The sequence below is a fragment of the Staurois parvus genome, unplaced genomic scaffold (genome assembly GCF_062004578.1).
Source record: "Staurois parvus isolate SC_StPar_1 unplaced genomic scaffold, SC_StPar_1.0 ptg000636l, whole genome shotgun sequence".
Classification (NCBI taxonomy): Eukaryota; Metazoa; Chordata; class Amphibia; order Anura; family Ranidae; genus Staurois; species Staurois parvus.
Window position 1 is genome coordinate 2,614,931 of NW_028318432.1, and position 16,473 is coordinate 2,631,403.

At 40.1% G+C, this 16,473-nt stretch overlaps 1 protein-coding gene across 1 annotated transcript in view; it reads left to right on the plus strand.

Annotated features, from left to right (window-relative positions):
- The window catches only part of MALRD1 (MAM and LDL receptor class A domain containing 1), a 464,614-nt gene that overhangs the window by 389,438 nt on the left and 58,703 nt on the right, over window positions 1-16,473 (plus strand). Inside the window, exons 32-33 of the mRNA XM_089693696.1 lie at window positions 3,319-3,441; window positions 6,267-6,333. Coding sequence (XP_089549822.1) covers window positions 3,319-3,441; window positions 6,267-6,333 — 190 coding nt within the window. The remainder of the gene's footprint in view (window positions 1-3,318; window positions 3,442-6,266; window positions 6,334-16,473) is intronic.

Consider the following 16,473-nt stretch of genomic DNA (forward strand, 5'->3'; position numbering starts at 1 on the left):
CTCTTATCAGTTTGGTTGCCCTTCTCTGTACTTTCTGCAGTTCCCCAATGTTCTTTTTGTGAATTGGTGCCCAAAACTGAACTGCATATTCCAGATGAGGTATAACTAATTATTTGTACTGGGGGAAATGATATCTCTCTGTCTGGAGTCTATACCTCTTGTAATACAAGAGAGGATTTTGCTCGCTTTAGAAACCGCAGCTTGGCATTGCATGTTATTATTAAGCTTAGTTGCCCAATTAAACAGAGCATTGAGGTCGGCTTGTAAGTTGGAGACATCCTGTAAGGACATTATTCCATTGTACAGCTTGGTGTCATCTGCAAAGACTGAAATTGTATTTTCAATCTCAGACCCTATATCGTTTATAAATATATTAAAAAGTAAGGGTCCCAACACTGAACCTTGGGGTACACCACTGACAACCCTAGACCATCCAGAGTATGAATCATTAACCACTACTCTCTCAATATGATCTTTTAGCCAGTTTTCTATCCATTTACATACGGATTTTTCCAAGCCTGTAGACTTTACCTTACACATTAGCCTTGTGTGGGGAACTGTGTCAAACGCTTTTGCAAAATCCAAGTATACCACGTCCACCACCACCCCTCTGTCCAAGATTTGTTCGCCTCCTCATAAAAAGAAATCAGATTTGTTTGACAACTTCTGTCTTCATGAATCCATGCTGTATGTTTCTTAAAATATTTTTTCCAGCAATAACTCTCCAGTATTTTCCCAACTATAGATGTTAAACTAACAGGTCTATAATTACTTGATAAATATTTTGATCCCCTCTAAATATTGGCACCAAATTGGCCTTACGCCAATCCAGTGGTACTATGCCAGTCATTAAAGAGTCCCTAAAAATGAGAAACAATGGCTTTGAAATGACAGAGCTCAATTCTTTAAGGACCCGTGGGTGTATGCCATCCTGTCCAGGTGCTTTATTCACCTTTATTCAGTGTAAATATTTCTGGATCATAGCAGTTGTGAGCCACTGTGGATCATCTGGAGCTGTGTCAATACCATGCCCATTATGGACAAGAGCTCCCCCATGCTCCTTTGTATACACAGAGATGAAGAAGGTATTTAATAAACTTGCCTTCTCTTTGTCCCCAGTCACCCACTCTAGATTATTTTGTAAAGAGCCTACATGCTCGGACCGGACCTTTTTACTATTAATATATCTGAAGAATTTTGGGGGGTTGGTCCTGCTATCTTTTGCATTCTGTTGTTAATTTTAAATTTTTGAGGCCTTGATTTCCTTTTTACATATTCTGTTATATTCTTTGTAATGCTCAAACTGTGATAGTGTCCCTTCATTTTTATATTTAATAAAAGCTCTTTTATTATCATTTATAGCTTTTTTAACTTTGACCGTAAGCCACATAGGTTGGATTTTTAGCCTTTTAAACGTGTTGCCCATGGGAATATATTTTGCAGTGTGTTCACATACAGTCTTTTTGAAGAACTCCCTTTTCTGTGTTGTGTTCATCAATGAAAATATTCCCTCCCAGTCTAAGTCTTGGAGAGCAGCTCTCAACTTTGGAAATATAGCTCTCTTAAAGTTGAGAGTTTTTATTTTCCTGCATGTGCTTGTTGTTTACAGCTAACAACAAATGAAATCATGTTTTGGTCACTGGTACCCAGATGTTCTTTTCTGGACATTAGTAATAAGCTCTGCATGGTTTGAAATTACCAGGTCCATCATTCCTAGTTGGGGCCTCTATGAACTGCACCATAAAATTGTCCTGTAGTAGGTTTATACATTTTTGCCCTTTAACTGATCCTGCAGTGACATTATTCCAGTCATTTTCCGTGTAGGTAAAATCCCCCATTATTATCACTGTCCCAGCCCTTGCAGCCCCTTCGATCTGTGCAAGGAGCTGAGTCTCCACCTCCTCATTAACACTGGGTGGCCTGTAACAAACTCCAATGATTACCTTTGTAGTACGCACCCCCATGTGCAGTTCCACCCATAATACTTCAGCCTCATAACACTCTCCACGCGCTTCCAACTCACCTATTTTGCTTGGCAGACTTCTGGCATTGGTGAACAAACACCTTAATAAATTGACACCTTGTGCACATATATTTTGCATATTTTTTATTTTCGTACAAATGGTACCTATTCCAATGGTTGTTTGTAACATGGGAACCTTCTTATCACCTGTCACGGCCTACCCCCATCTTTCCCCATTCCACCCACCAATAAGGACAGACCCTGTCTGATCTGTCTGCCCCATTATAATCTGATTCTCTCTCCCCCCTCGATCCTAGTTTAAATACTCATCCAGCCTTCCCATAAACCTCTCCCCCAGCACAGCAGACCCCCTTCCATTTAGGTGCAAACCATCTCTAGCATATAGGCTGTACCTTAATGAAAAGTCAGCCCAATGCTCTAGAAACCCAAATCCTTCCCTCTTACACCAGGTCTTTAGCCAAGCATTGAGTTCTCTAATCTCCCCATCTTTCCTGAGTTGCATATGGCACAGGTAATATTTCAGAGAATATCACCTTGGAGGTCCTTCCCTTCAACTTGCAGCCTAGTTCTTTAAATTGATTCTTAAGGAGCCTCCAACTTCCATGTATTCTGGCATGAGTTGTAATGTATCATTGTGGAAAAGGCAACAGAATTGCTACAACTAACCAATATGTTAGGGTAATACGTTTGGGACTGACTGTTATTAGCAGAAAGCCCTATTCAAAGCAATGACAGGCTGATAACGACCGCAGGCATTTGCGGCCATTTGCATGCATTCAGACATTCAGCCATTATCTGCGCATGATTGAACCTGGATGCATACTGTCTACATGCAGGGTCAATCATCCACAGGTAATCGCCACATGTCTGATTATATGCAAATGGATATAAATGCCTGCGGGAGCTGTCAGGCTCTCATTGTATTGCATGGGACATCCCAATCGCTGCTGATTGCATGAATCCCCACAGAGGCCTAAAATTAATTTTGTACATATAAAAAAAAAATAAGAGTAAAGTTGAAATGAGTTGTGGACATTATATAAGGAAAAATAAAGACAAAGCTGGAATCCATCTTTTAGCTCTATATTTGAGCTAAAATATAGAGGTTTCAGGTCCTTCAGCTGCATAGGAGTTGCTGGCATGGTCACATACTAATCATCATCTTGCTTGGCTTCAGGCCTAGTAAAGTAATTAGGCGCTCTCTCTCTTTCTCTCTCTTTGAAACTCCTATTCACTCCTATAAATTGTTTAGGACTAATTTGCATTTGTTATTGAATGACCCCCAGTGTAACTATTTTATCCTTTTAAACTGATTGTGTTGTTATATTCTTTAGCTGCTATCGTTTCTCCTAATGGTTCTGTTCTATGTATACCCACCAACACATGGCTGACTGTTGAGCAGAGGTGTGATGGAAGACCAGACTGCAGCAACTACATAGATGAGTCTCTCTGTTCAGGTAATGACATCCTGCCTGCAGTATATATGAATAAGGCTGGATTTACACTATCTACGGTGATTGGTGGTTTACTGTATTATAAAACGCTCGTTACTGTACGGACACACAGAAAACAATGGTTTTAGTGGATGTGTGTCCCATTCACACTGCAGCATAGCCTGGAGCTGCACTGCACTGAACTGATATACATATAAAGAAAGTTTGTACAATAAAGTGGGAGCTGTGTGATGTGCTGGATCATACACCACACCACCCCCTACCGGAGCCAGAATGGAAAGCTGCCGGAGAGGTAAAGCTGTCCATTCCCATGTGAATTCAGCCAATAAACATTACCATACACATTAAAGTTTAGTATTAAAGTTGAGCAACTTTTACTTTTGAATAGAGCAGATAAAGAACGCTTGTATGTTTTTTCTGCTATTTGTGGTTTTGTTAGAAAATTTCTCCTCACTTATTGTGAGTATTTCCAATAGCAACAGAAAAGTCTAAGATTTTCCCTGATTTTCTGTGTGCTGAAATTGTTGTGAATGGGACAAAATGTCTGTAGAAGAGCCCTGGATAGCATTAAAGCACAACAGGGCTCCTATCTTACCCCCCCCCCCCCAATCCATCCAAAGCTAGAAAGGTTTTGACTTTGCCACCTTTGCATTATATTTGACAAATACAATCAAATCAAATCATGAACTGCAAGCCAAAGTCAAGGAAAAAAATGGACTGGTGACTCTGGAATCTAAATGTAGAGTAAGCTACAGTAATAAATTGTCTATTTTTTACCAAAGCATGTCATTTTTATTTATTGTTTATAATGAACCAGACTGAAAAACAGATATTTTGTATACTACATGACACAGTTTGCAAACATTTCTATAACAAGAAAAGTAAGTAGTAAAGTGACCCCCCCCCCCCCCAACGATAATGCACCTCCTTAACACCTAATAAACCCTAATCAAAGAAATAGTCACCAAAGAGCCCCTGTACAAGAGCAACTTTTGCTCCCCCCCCCATTCAAATACTGTCCAAGCACAAATATATATTTAAAACCAGACTAAGCATTTCCTATTCTCTTACCTTATCACCCACCTAATATAACCCCTTTTTTAAACCATATGTTAAATTATAGACTCAGTCTGTACACTCAGTTAGTCCTGTTTGGAAGCAGCAGTGTCTAGTTCTGGCACTGAGCTGTGAGAAGCAGTAATTATTGATGTGTAGAAGCACACGCACATACATTTTTTTCTTCTTCAAAATGTTATGTAAGTTTTTCACACATATACAATGTTGTATGGAATGTGCATTGTTGAGTAAAGCCCCATTCACAATTTTGTGACTTCAATGTTGTGTGATTTCCATTGCGACTTTACATTGCAACTTTGATGTAACTTTGGATGGGTACGACTTGGATGCAACTTTGGTTGTTGACTTTGGCCTTGACTGTTGCACTACTGTCGCACTGATAACAGCCCTGACCAAAAGTTTTGGGAATGACACAAATATTCATTTTCACAGTCTGCTGCTTCAGTGTTTTAGATCTTTTTGTCAGATGTTACTATGGTATACTGAAGTATAATTACAAGCATTTCATAAATGCCAAAGGCTTTTACTGACAATTACATTACGTTTATGCAGAGTCAATATTTGTAGTGTTGACCCTTCTTTTTCAAGACCTCTGCAATTTGCCCTGGCCAGTCAACTTCTGGGCCACATCTTGACTGATGGCAGCCCATCCTTGCATAATCAATGCTTGGAGTTTGTCAAAATTTGTGGGATATTTTGTTCACCTGCCTCTTGAGGATTGACCACAAGTTCTCAATGGGATTAAAGTGTCTGAGGAGTTCCCTGGCCATGGACCCAAAATTTACATATTTTGTTTCCCAAGCCACTTAGTTAGCACTTTTGCCTTACGGCAAGGTGCTCCATCATGCTGGAAAAGGCATTGTTCACCACCAAACTGTTCTTGGATGGTTGAGAGAAATTGCTCTTGAAGGATGTTTTTGTACCATTCTTTTTTCATGGCTGTGTTCTTAGGCAAAATTTTGATTGAGCCCACTTCCTTCGCAGAGAAGCAACACCACACATGAATGGTCTCAGGATGCTTTACTGTTGGCATGACACAGGAATGATAGTAGCACTCACCTCTTTTCTCCGGACAATGTTTTTTCCGGATGCCCCAAACAATTGGAAAGGGGATTCATCATAGAAAATTAATTTACTCCAGTCCTCAGCAGTCCAATCCCCGTACCTTTTGCAGAATATCTGTCTGTCCCTGATGTTTTTCTTGGAGAGAAGTGGCTTCTTTGATGTCCTTCTTGACACCAGGCCATCATCCAGAAGTCTTCGCCTCACTGTGCGCACAGATGCACCCACACCTGCCTGCTGCTATATATGAGAAAGCTCTGCACTGGTAGTGTTCCTATCCCGCAGCTGAATCAACTTTAGCAGATGGTCCTGGTTCTTGCTGGACTTTCTTGAGTGCCCTGAAGCCTTCTTCACACCAATTGAAGTTCTTGATGATCTGATAAATGGTTGATTTAGGTGCAATCTTATTAGCAGCAATATCTTTGCCTGTGAATCCCTTTTTGTGCAAATCAATGATGACCACACGTGTTTCCTTGCAGGTACATTAATATTTGTGTCATTCTCAAACCTTTTGGCCAGGACTGTACAATTTACCAATATATTCATGAAATTGTATCCAGTTAAAAATACTTTAAGGGTTAGGAAGGAAAGAACGAAGAAAGTGACACACACATTTCTAAATGTTAAAACTATACTATGTTACTTTCAGTATTGACAATCTAACTTTTTTTTTTTTTTTTTTTTTCTAGAATGTCCTTATAGCTATTGCAGAAATGAAGGAACATGTGTTGTTAAAAATAAAGTTCCAGAATGCAGGTATTTTTACAATTTTAAAGGGTTCTGCTTTATGTAGGCAAATTACTTGACATATTATCTGAATTAATGCCATGTGCAATAAATATCAAGAAATGTAGATAATTCTATGATCTGGATTAGAAAACATTGTCTAATCTTAGCTCCTATTTAACTGACTAATGTAAGAGAGTGCAAAATCTGGTGTAGCTCTGCATAGAAACCAATCCGCCTTCAGTTTTTTTTGTTAAAGCTTAATTGAACAAGTTGAAGTTAGAAGATGACTGGCTACCATGCACAGCTTTTGAACCAGATTTTGCACTCTCTAGTTTTAGTAAATCAATCCCTTAGTGTACAAGTCTATTTAGGCTTACCTCGGGTGGGAACAAAAATGCCCTCACAAGTGCTCAATATCAAACAAGGAGCTTTTCCAGCCTGATGGGAAATCTATATGCAATATGGAGGTAATCCCTCCTCTTCACTAATGTACAGTGGAGCGCATTCATGATGGAAGTGCAGTGGTTGTCAGTGCTCTTAAAGATGTGCAAATGTCTAAAAACCCATTGTCCTCAAGGAGACATCTGCTGCTTCATGCGTAGCTTACATTCTGTTTAGTTTAGAACAGTAGTACCAAAATGTGGAATTCTTGGAGGTATGGGTTCTCATTGTAGCTGGGAAAACCAAAAGGGTAGGGCTTGGAATTCGGCATGTAAAAAATGTGGGCCTCTATTGACAGCTGCTTCTACAGGTCAGCATTTGAAAAGTGTTGCCATTTGACCAATGTCCATTGAGCATTTGATAACTTTTTAGATCCAGCTGAAAAAGGCAGAGCTCTAGTAGCACAGTGGCTCAGTGGTTAGCCCTTCCACCTAGTAGCACTAGGGTCATTGGTTCAACTCCCAACTATGGCACTACCTGCCTGGAGTTTGCATGTTCTCCCTGTGCCTACATGGGTTTTCTCTTGGTACTGCAGTTTCCTCCCACACTCAAAAGACATAAAGACAATTAGGTTAATTGGCTCTTGTCTAAATTGTTCCTAGTATGTATGAATGTAAGTTATTTACCTTACTTTGTAAGCTCCTTGAGGGCAGGGACTAATGTCAATGTACAATACATAAATGTAAAGTGCTGTGTAAATTGACACTGTTACATAAGTCCCTGTAATAAGTAAAATAGTGCATGCAGTACATACATAATCTGCAGACCCTCCTCTGATATGGGAAGAGTTAAAATATAACCCACAATAATTATTTATGTTTATTAGCATCGGTAAATGGAAGGTCATGTTGTTTGCTACATGACTAATGAAAGTAATTGAAACATTTCATATACATGTACATAAAACTATTGTATTTAGGTGTACATTAAAGAATCTGCTGTGGAGCAAGTGCATACACAGCCCCATTCTGTTATGTCCCAAAAAACTGGACTCGGAAGAAACATTGCTGAACCTTTACTTGTCTTAGGACAAAAACCTACTGTTGGAAGGTGTATTTACTAAATACTGGCCAAGTTACAGTAAGCCAACTTGGCCTATTAAAACTAAGCATTTAATGAACAAAAAAACATAAGCAGAAAACCAAATTTGAAAACCACATATCAAATGATCGATCGATCCAAAGATATATCAGCAGCTGAAGTTGTATGCAGATCTCAGCTTTTTTCAGTAAAAGTTTAGCCTGGCTTAGTCCTCTCCAACCTACTAAGCTTTCCTTTTGGACAGTGAGTCCTCCCAGGGGTGGACTGACAACTCATGGGGCCCCTGGGCAATAGGGGATCATGGGGCCCCTGTGTCCTTGCCCAAACTCAAAAAAGCCTATGAAAAAGGTACCAGGGGCATCTCATGGGGCCCCCTACTGACCCCGGCCCTCGAGCAGTGCCCGAGTTTCCAAATGATCAGTCCGCCCCTGAGTCCTCCTGTACATTCAAGGCAGTGAGTATGTCCTGGTACACATGTAAACAGTGGCATTTGTGTAAATAAGGGTACTGCTGAGTCTTTTTCCATGTCTTCAGTCACTCTGTCTTTCATTTGAAAAGGCTGGCTGTACATGGCTGTCACGTAGAGAGATATACAGTACCTGAATGTACAGTGTATGGCCCTCTTATGTGCCAGAGGCCACAGTAGGGCATTTTCCTCACTTTGATTGGCGAATGGCTAATGGCTCCTGCTCATGGATTATGATGGCTCTTTGGGAGAGGATGTAAAGGAGTATCTCCCCTGGGAGAAATAGAAACACTTTAACCCTTTCCAACTGTACCCCAAATGTTTTTCAAAAAGCAATTATGTCTTTAGATACACCTAAAGGGAACTTATACTATGAGAAATACAGATGCTAGTTGCCTGGCTATCATGTTAACCCTCCGGCTTCAATAACTTGAAACAAAAACCCTCAAACAAATATGAAGATAGGAGTTCTGACTTCACTCTGATTTTTTTCATTTGCATACCTGTTTCAGTTTAGAGACTTTACTCAGCCAGTATGTAGCTAAGTCAGTAGGCGGCATAAGAGGCCAAGCAATTATAATTTTTTAAAAAGAGATCGGCAAAGGCAGCCCTATTCTTCTGGTAGAATAGGTTTACTTTGATATAAGCGATGATTGTTGTAGAATGTGACTGCCATCCAATGTTCCCGGAATCCTTGGGATTTTGTAATTAAGCCCCTTTGTGTTTTGATTTGTAAAATACAAAGATTTGTTATTTCAGACTAACTAAATAAAGGCTTTTGGCACTGAATGTGACATTCACCAGTTTATAAATAGGCTGAATAATAGTGTCCACCAGACCCCAGTACAAGACAATTTTGAATGTGGTGAATGCCATGGAATGTGTGCCAAATGCCATATTCATGGCTTTACAATAGGCCCCCAGAGCATATGATCACATCCACTGTGCATATTTCCCAGAGCATTGTGTGCCATCAGCTCAGTATTTGTGCCGTGGTACTTTGCTGGGACCAGCACATTCGTAGATGGATGCTGAGCTTCTTTATTCTTCACATTTTGATATTATTTTATAATCTATTTTTACCTGCACAATGTAGTCATTAATCACTCAGCAATGGCCTGTCGGAGCTGCTGTATGTGATTTCATCTGCTCGATTTCTCAGATCCCAGGTGGAAATTTTACCACTTATGGAACTGAACAGATTAGGCCTCCAGAGGGCTGCATTGAAATAGGTGATTTAGAAGACATAAACGTCCTCATTTCAAAATAATTCACCCTATTTCCTCACTAGCATTCCTGCCTCTAAACTGTATTTGTATAGGCAGATTACAAAACATCTTATTATGACATATTTGATACGCATATGGCAGTAAATACAGATGAAAGAAGAACACCAGGCAAACTATGAAATATGCAATTAAAATGCATGGCTATTGTGTAACCTGACTTACACTTGATTTTTAATTCTTTCCCAGTGCACAGGCAAGAAGGGGAGACTTATTTCCTAGTTCAGCAATTTAGCTTTCTATGTCTCTTCTCTTTCTCTAGCTTGTGTATTGGTAAATGAAAAATAAAAGCTATGGCGGGAGTTGGGCTTTAATTCAGTTTTGGGTGGAAGAACACTTGACCGTCAAGTATGTGTAATAAATTTACTCCACCTGGCAGATCCTTCTTCACCTGCACTTTGATGGTCCACTGCTACTGACACCCAGTGTGGTTTCTGTGGGAAATGTCTTTGTTATGCATTGATATGGAAAATTCTGTGCTGTACTTCTTGCTGCTGCTGTGTTTGAACACCTTGCACTGTTGAAAGGAAAAAATATCAGAACAAGACTTCATGATTTACAATGAATGAAATTGCAGCCTATCCATGCACTAGACAGGTGACATAATGGAGAAAGCAGCCTATCCATTTACTGGAGATGGATGACATCACCTAAAATGCAGCCTATCCATTCACTAGAGACAGGTGACATCACTGAGAAAGAGGAAATGCCCTGAAACTTGTAATCTTGGAGACCCCACACTTACTGGCATTGAGGACACTGGCATTGGCAAAATGGCCACCTGAGGACTTCCTGCCCATCAGTGATGCACTTCCTGTCCTCAGCGACACAGTTCCTGTCCAAGGCTGCACTTCCAGTGTCCCTGCTAGGTTGTTTTCAGCCCCTTCCTTCCAGCACATCCATTCTTACTTTGGATTGAGGACCTTGCCATACCCTCTGGTCAGGTTATTTACAGGAATTTCTTCCATTTACAGTCCCAACATGACATAGATGCTGCCCAATTGCTGCACACCACAGAAACCATAGTAAGCACATTCGTATAACATTGTTATTACAGTGTGAAGTTTTTTATGGGTTGTGGACTCTTTTACTTTATTGTAATTGTTCTGATTTAATATACCGGTAGTACATTTTTGGACATTTCTTGGAACTGAACATTCTGCGCCATTAATATGTTACCATCACTAAAGTGTGCTCATGGCTCAGGCATGCAACACTTTATATGACAGTGGATTAGGTGGCACTGGTTCAAATTCAGTATAGGCTAACACAGTCAAACATTCAATCTGCAAGGACATTGCCACCAACCTCATCTTATCCCCACTGTCCTTGTGCTAGGTATTATGTGTTGTTTGTTCACCGAGAATACAGCCTATCAATTGACTAGAGGCAGGTGACATCACCAAGAATGCAGCCTATCCATTCACTAGGAACAGGAGACATCATTGAGAATACAGCCTATCCATTCACTAGAGATGGGTGACATCACCAAGAATACAGCCTATCAATTGACTAGAGGCAGGTGACATCACCAAGAATGCAGCCTATCCATTCACTAGGAACAGGTGACATCATTGAGAATACAGCCTATCCATTCACTAGATATGGGTGACATCACCGAGAATGCAGCCTATCGATTTACTAGAGACAGGTGATATCCCTGAGAATGCAGCCAGTCCATTCACTAGACAGATGGCATAATAGAGAAAACAGCCTATCCATTCACTAGAGAACATCCCTGAGAATGCAGCCTGTTCATTCACTAGAGACAGGCAACATCACTAAAAATGCAGCCTATTCATTGACAAGAGAACAGTGACATCACTGGGAACACAGCCTGTTCATTCACTAGAGCAAGGTAACATCACTAAAAATGCAGCCTGTTCATTGACAAGAGAACTGTGACATCACTGAGAATGCAGCTTATCCTTTTACTGGAGACCACTGATGAATAGCTTAACCCTTCAATAGAGACCAGCTAAAAGAATAGTCAGCAGCCCCAATATAGTTAAAAAAAAACTAAACTTTTATTGCCAACACCAAAATATTACCAAACCAGAGCATCACCACATAAAAGGTGGGAGAGCGAGCGTAGCAGAGGATAAAACATACAGTGTTGAGGGGTGTTTAGTATAGGCAAATAGGGGCAACTAGTATAGCTGGATATATACATTTACAGTGTATAGTTTACAAAATTATATCTGTATATTGAGACCTGGACAGGGCAATCTTAATAGCATCATGGGCCCCTGGGCAAAATAATGAACTAGGGCCACTACCAACCTGCCTCAATTTATGCACCTACTCTTAAGAATTAAAGTATAAAAAGTTGATAGAATTAAACATATATTTATTAGTACTTTCAGTAAAGTTGGTTTTAAACAATAAAAAAAATGCCATAAAGCAAAAACTAATCAACACAAAGAGCACGGTACAGGAAAGAGGGGAAGAAAAACACAGTCAGGAGGGCACAATACTGGCATCAAGAGGGCACAACACAGGTTCTGGGACACTGCCCGGGCCATCCCGGGACGGCTTAGTAAAAAGTATCACTGTCCTGGCAAATTCGGGACAGTTGACAAGTATGATGTAATGCATGATTATCAAGACAGCACTGGACCTGGATCTGAATTCAAAGTTTCTTCTGTAATCCAAGAGTAGGTCCGCCCTTCACTATCTAGACTTGCGACCATCATAATTGTCACATGATATGATGCACATCACTACTAGATAAGTGTGGATATGTGTCTTCCTCAATCTCCCAGGTGGCCATTATGCGGATCAGAAGGCTATCAAGCAGATATCAGAGTAGAGAATTGATGGATGATCACATGGCACCACATCTCCAACATATAAGTGCAACATTTTTTTTTCAGAGATCTATCAAATTACTGGCCCCTAGTTAAAATGTACTGGCATAAGCCTTGGGAGGCTTTTGACCAGTATGGCCAGTGTGAGATATGCAACATATATTTATGTTGCCTGCTGTACATCATGGGTTACTACAATTTTTTGATAGTACAGGGCCAATATAAGGATATGCAGAAAAATAATCATTTAGATAGAGTAATGTATTATTTCCTTCTTGAGCTGAACTGTCTATTTACCTGAGAGCCGTACGTTGGGTTGAACAGAATTGGGTAGATTATTGTGTATTTCTTTTGAAGATTAAGCCACAGCTTGGTATGAGGGAGATTTAAGTGCACTGTCTATTGTGTCTGCATTTCTCTCTTGTTGCAGATATCAAAGCACAACTCTAGGGAGGCTTATATCCCAGGAAACGAATAAAGCTTGAAGGATTTTTAATAAAAGTTGTTTTTCTATGACAATAATGGTGTCCTCTGTCAGATGTAATCCCTGCAAACATACCAAGGCTCCCGTGGAAAACCCAAAATTTTACTTAGATATAATTTTTTATCTTATCTTTTAAATGGAAAGTTTGTCTGTGTTTTCATGTGGTAATATTGCAAATGCTGTTTTTTATGTGGTTTTTTTTCTTTATGGTATGGCTGCCCATTATCAGACAATAAAAGCAAGCAATGCTTCTACTTTCAAGTGGACAGCTGGAATGCTTTTAGCCTTGTAGGTACCAGGTAATACCAGTGCTTGGTATCGCACATGTCACCCTCGTTATTGCTTATTATATTGGAAGTGGCACAAGTCAGCAACATCTATTCCAAATCTTATTGTCTTGGCTAATTTTGCTGCTTGAACAGCAAAATTAATTAATTGAACATTTAAGGTGTTGCGTTTTACGCCTGCATGTTATTTTAGCCTGACCTTCCATCTACTTCCCCTTTGGTGTCCAGAGAAGGGAAACCTTAGCAGTTGAATCCATATCATATCTTAGTACATGCCCAGTTCATTTCCATAGTTAAGTGATGGCTGTGTCTTCTAGGGGACCAGTTAGGTTAGCTAAATTAATTTTACATTTGGCAAAATTTTTCTGAAGCAGAAACTCTCGGTTTAGCTCTGGGTCTATTCACATGGCTTGTGTTGCAATAACCTTATGTGCATTGGTGTCTGTAAAGCCCTTCATTTTAAATTGCAGCCCAATGCACCTTCAAAACACAAGCATACTGCAATTCTGTACAAAAAAGTAAAATAATGAGGCTAATATGGTACTCGGATAGTTGAAAGGAGCTTCGGTAACCCTCGGGAGCTATTTAGAGCCAACTGTACCCTTTAAAATCACCTTTTAAGAGGATTCTCACCCTTCACCCGCCCATTTTTTTTTTTAACTCCGTACCTACCTGGTAGTGAGTTCTGCTAAGTTTACATACTCGCCTAACCTGTAGATCCAGTGCTGTCCAGCTGACAGCCTCTAGCTGTTTCTGAGAGCTTCTGGCAATGCTCAGTCCCTGTGACGTCACCGATAGGCTGCCGACTGTTCTGGGTTCAGCCGACATGCCTCCTGAGGATGCACTGAGAGGCCCACTCCCTCCTTCTTTCCTCAATGAAAGGCTATGTCTCCTGGGATATGTGACTTGCATATCTCAGGAGGTAAAGGGAGGAGAGGGCACATCATTGGCCTAGGTGAATGAAAAAAAAGGTAACTAAAAAAAACCAAAACTCACTCTTTCTGCAGAGGACTGGAGGAGGGGTGGAGAGGAGGGATCGTATTTTGGAGACTGAAGAACTGCTTTCATTTAGCCACCATAAAGTGGTTCTAAAGGTTTTTTACCTTCATGCATTCTATACATGAAGGTAAAAAACATTCTGTGTGCAGCATCCCCCCCGTAATACTCACCCAAGACTCCTCTAGATCCAGCGATATGCACTGGAGTTTTGGTTATCCTGGGACTCCCTCTTCTCATTGGCTGAGACAGAAGCGGGAGCCATTGGCTACCACTGCTTTGAATCACAGCCAGTGATACAATGAGAAGAGTGAGGGGGCGGGGCCAAGCAGTGGCTCCATGTGTGAATGGACACACAGAGCAGCGGGTGCCCCCATAGCAAGCTGCTTGCTGTGGGGACAGCCGACAGGAGGGACGGGGCAGGAGAGCCTGCGGAGGACTCGAGAAGAGGAGGATCCAGGCTGCTCTGTGCAAAACCACTGCACACAGCAGGTAAGTATAACATGTTTATTATTTTTTCTTTAAAAAAATAAGCCTTTAGAATCACTTTAATATTGCCTTCCTTACTGACACCAATGCATTTTGTCAGAATGGCTGAAAGTTCAGGGAATGAAAAACTCCTAATTTTACTCATCCCTAGTTATAACATGAATCTTTTGCTGCCAGAAGAGATGCAGAATCCTCTGTTGGTTTACACTATGAGAAAGACAGGCCAGGTCACTTTCCATCATTCTATGTCTATCATTGCTTGAAAAGGCATTTTTCTTTTCATGTCACCTCACCATTGAAGGGTGGATTTGAATTGAAATTTACTGCCAGAAATACTTGTTATGGGATGTGTCATTTCTTAGACTCACTCTTTCCCCTATACTTTGTTATATGTAATGCTTTACATATAATAAGATAGTACACTGCATATGAACATTCAAAGGCAAACAAGAGGTGTTCAGGGGTATCTCTAGGAAAATGCAACATCATACAGTAGGTTTATTTAATAATGAATTGGCAGAAATTGGTAATTTAGGAGAAGAACTGTACCAATAAGTTAGTGTCAGGCCACCAGATATCTACAACATGTATATGTTTACTTAATGTAGTTGTAAACCCTTACATATATCCAGTGAAGTGACTGTACCTGTTGTTAGGAGAGGCAGTGTCCAAGTCTAATTTGCAATTGATAATGGGATCTGCCGGCACAGTAAAGCAGCATTATTTTTATGGCAAACACTTCCCAACCTATGGGAACAAAGTAGGATTTTTGGATTTTTAGGTGCTGGAGCTAACAGAAAAATGCATCTAAAATGGTAAGCAACAATGTTTATTTTTTAAGTTATGTTATGTGAATGGAGACATGGAACATATATGGTATGTGTTATTCTAGTTAGGCTGCAAAAGTGGAAATACACTGTTCTTGAAAATGTTCCCTCTCCCCTCCTCCTAGCTATCCTACCTACCCTGTACAGTATACAAAAGATGTGTGTGCTTACCTATTTTTAAATTGCTCTGGTCACTTGATTTTGCAGCTTTGGCACTGGGAGCGCACGCCAATGACTGGGAGATCCCAGAGCCATAATGTCACCCATAGGCTCCCATGGCCCATTTCATTATTGGTGCACTCTCCTGTCCTCTGCAGCAGCTGCTCACTGAAACAGAGAAGCCAGAGCTGTGGGATCACTGGGTCAGAGCAGATTAAAAATAGGTAAGTACACACATCTTTTTTATACAGGTTAGTAAGGATAGGTAGAAGAAAGGAGAGGGAACGCTTTTAAGAATAGTTAGACTTAGGGGTTGATTTGCTAAAACTGGAGAGTGAAAAATCTGGTGCAGCTCTGCATAGAAACCAATCAGCTTCCAGGTTTTTTATGAAAGCTTAACCACTTCATGTCTGGACACTTTCACCCCTTTTCCAGTCCACGACAATTTTCAATTTTCAGCTCACACTTTCAGTGACAATTAGTCATGGAACACTGTACGCAAAAGAAATAGTTATAATTTTTTTGAGACAGATAGAGTTTTCTTTTGGTGGTATTTGATCACCACTGGGTTTTTAATTTTTTGCTATATAAATGAAAAAATACCGAAAAATGTTGAAAAAATAAATATTTTGCTGAGTTTTTGTTATAAAATTTTGCAAATAAATAATTATTTAAATAAATAATTTTCCTTCATAAATTTAGACCAAAATGTATTCTGCTACATTTCTGGGGTAAAAATAACCCAAAACAGTGTATATTATTTAGTCTGTGTGAAAGCTATAGAGTCTACAAACCATGGGATATATATTTACAAATTGACCAGTTGAGGCCCTAATATGTATGGAAGTGATCAGGGCACAAGTATGGGGTATGGCAGGATC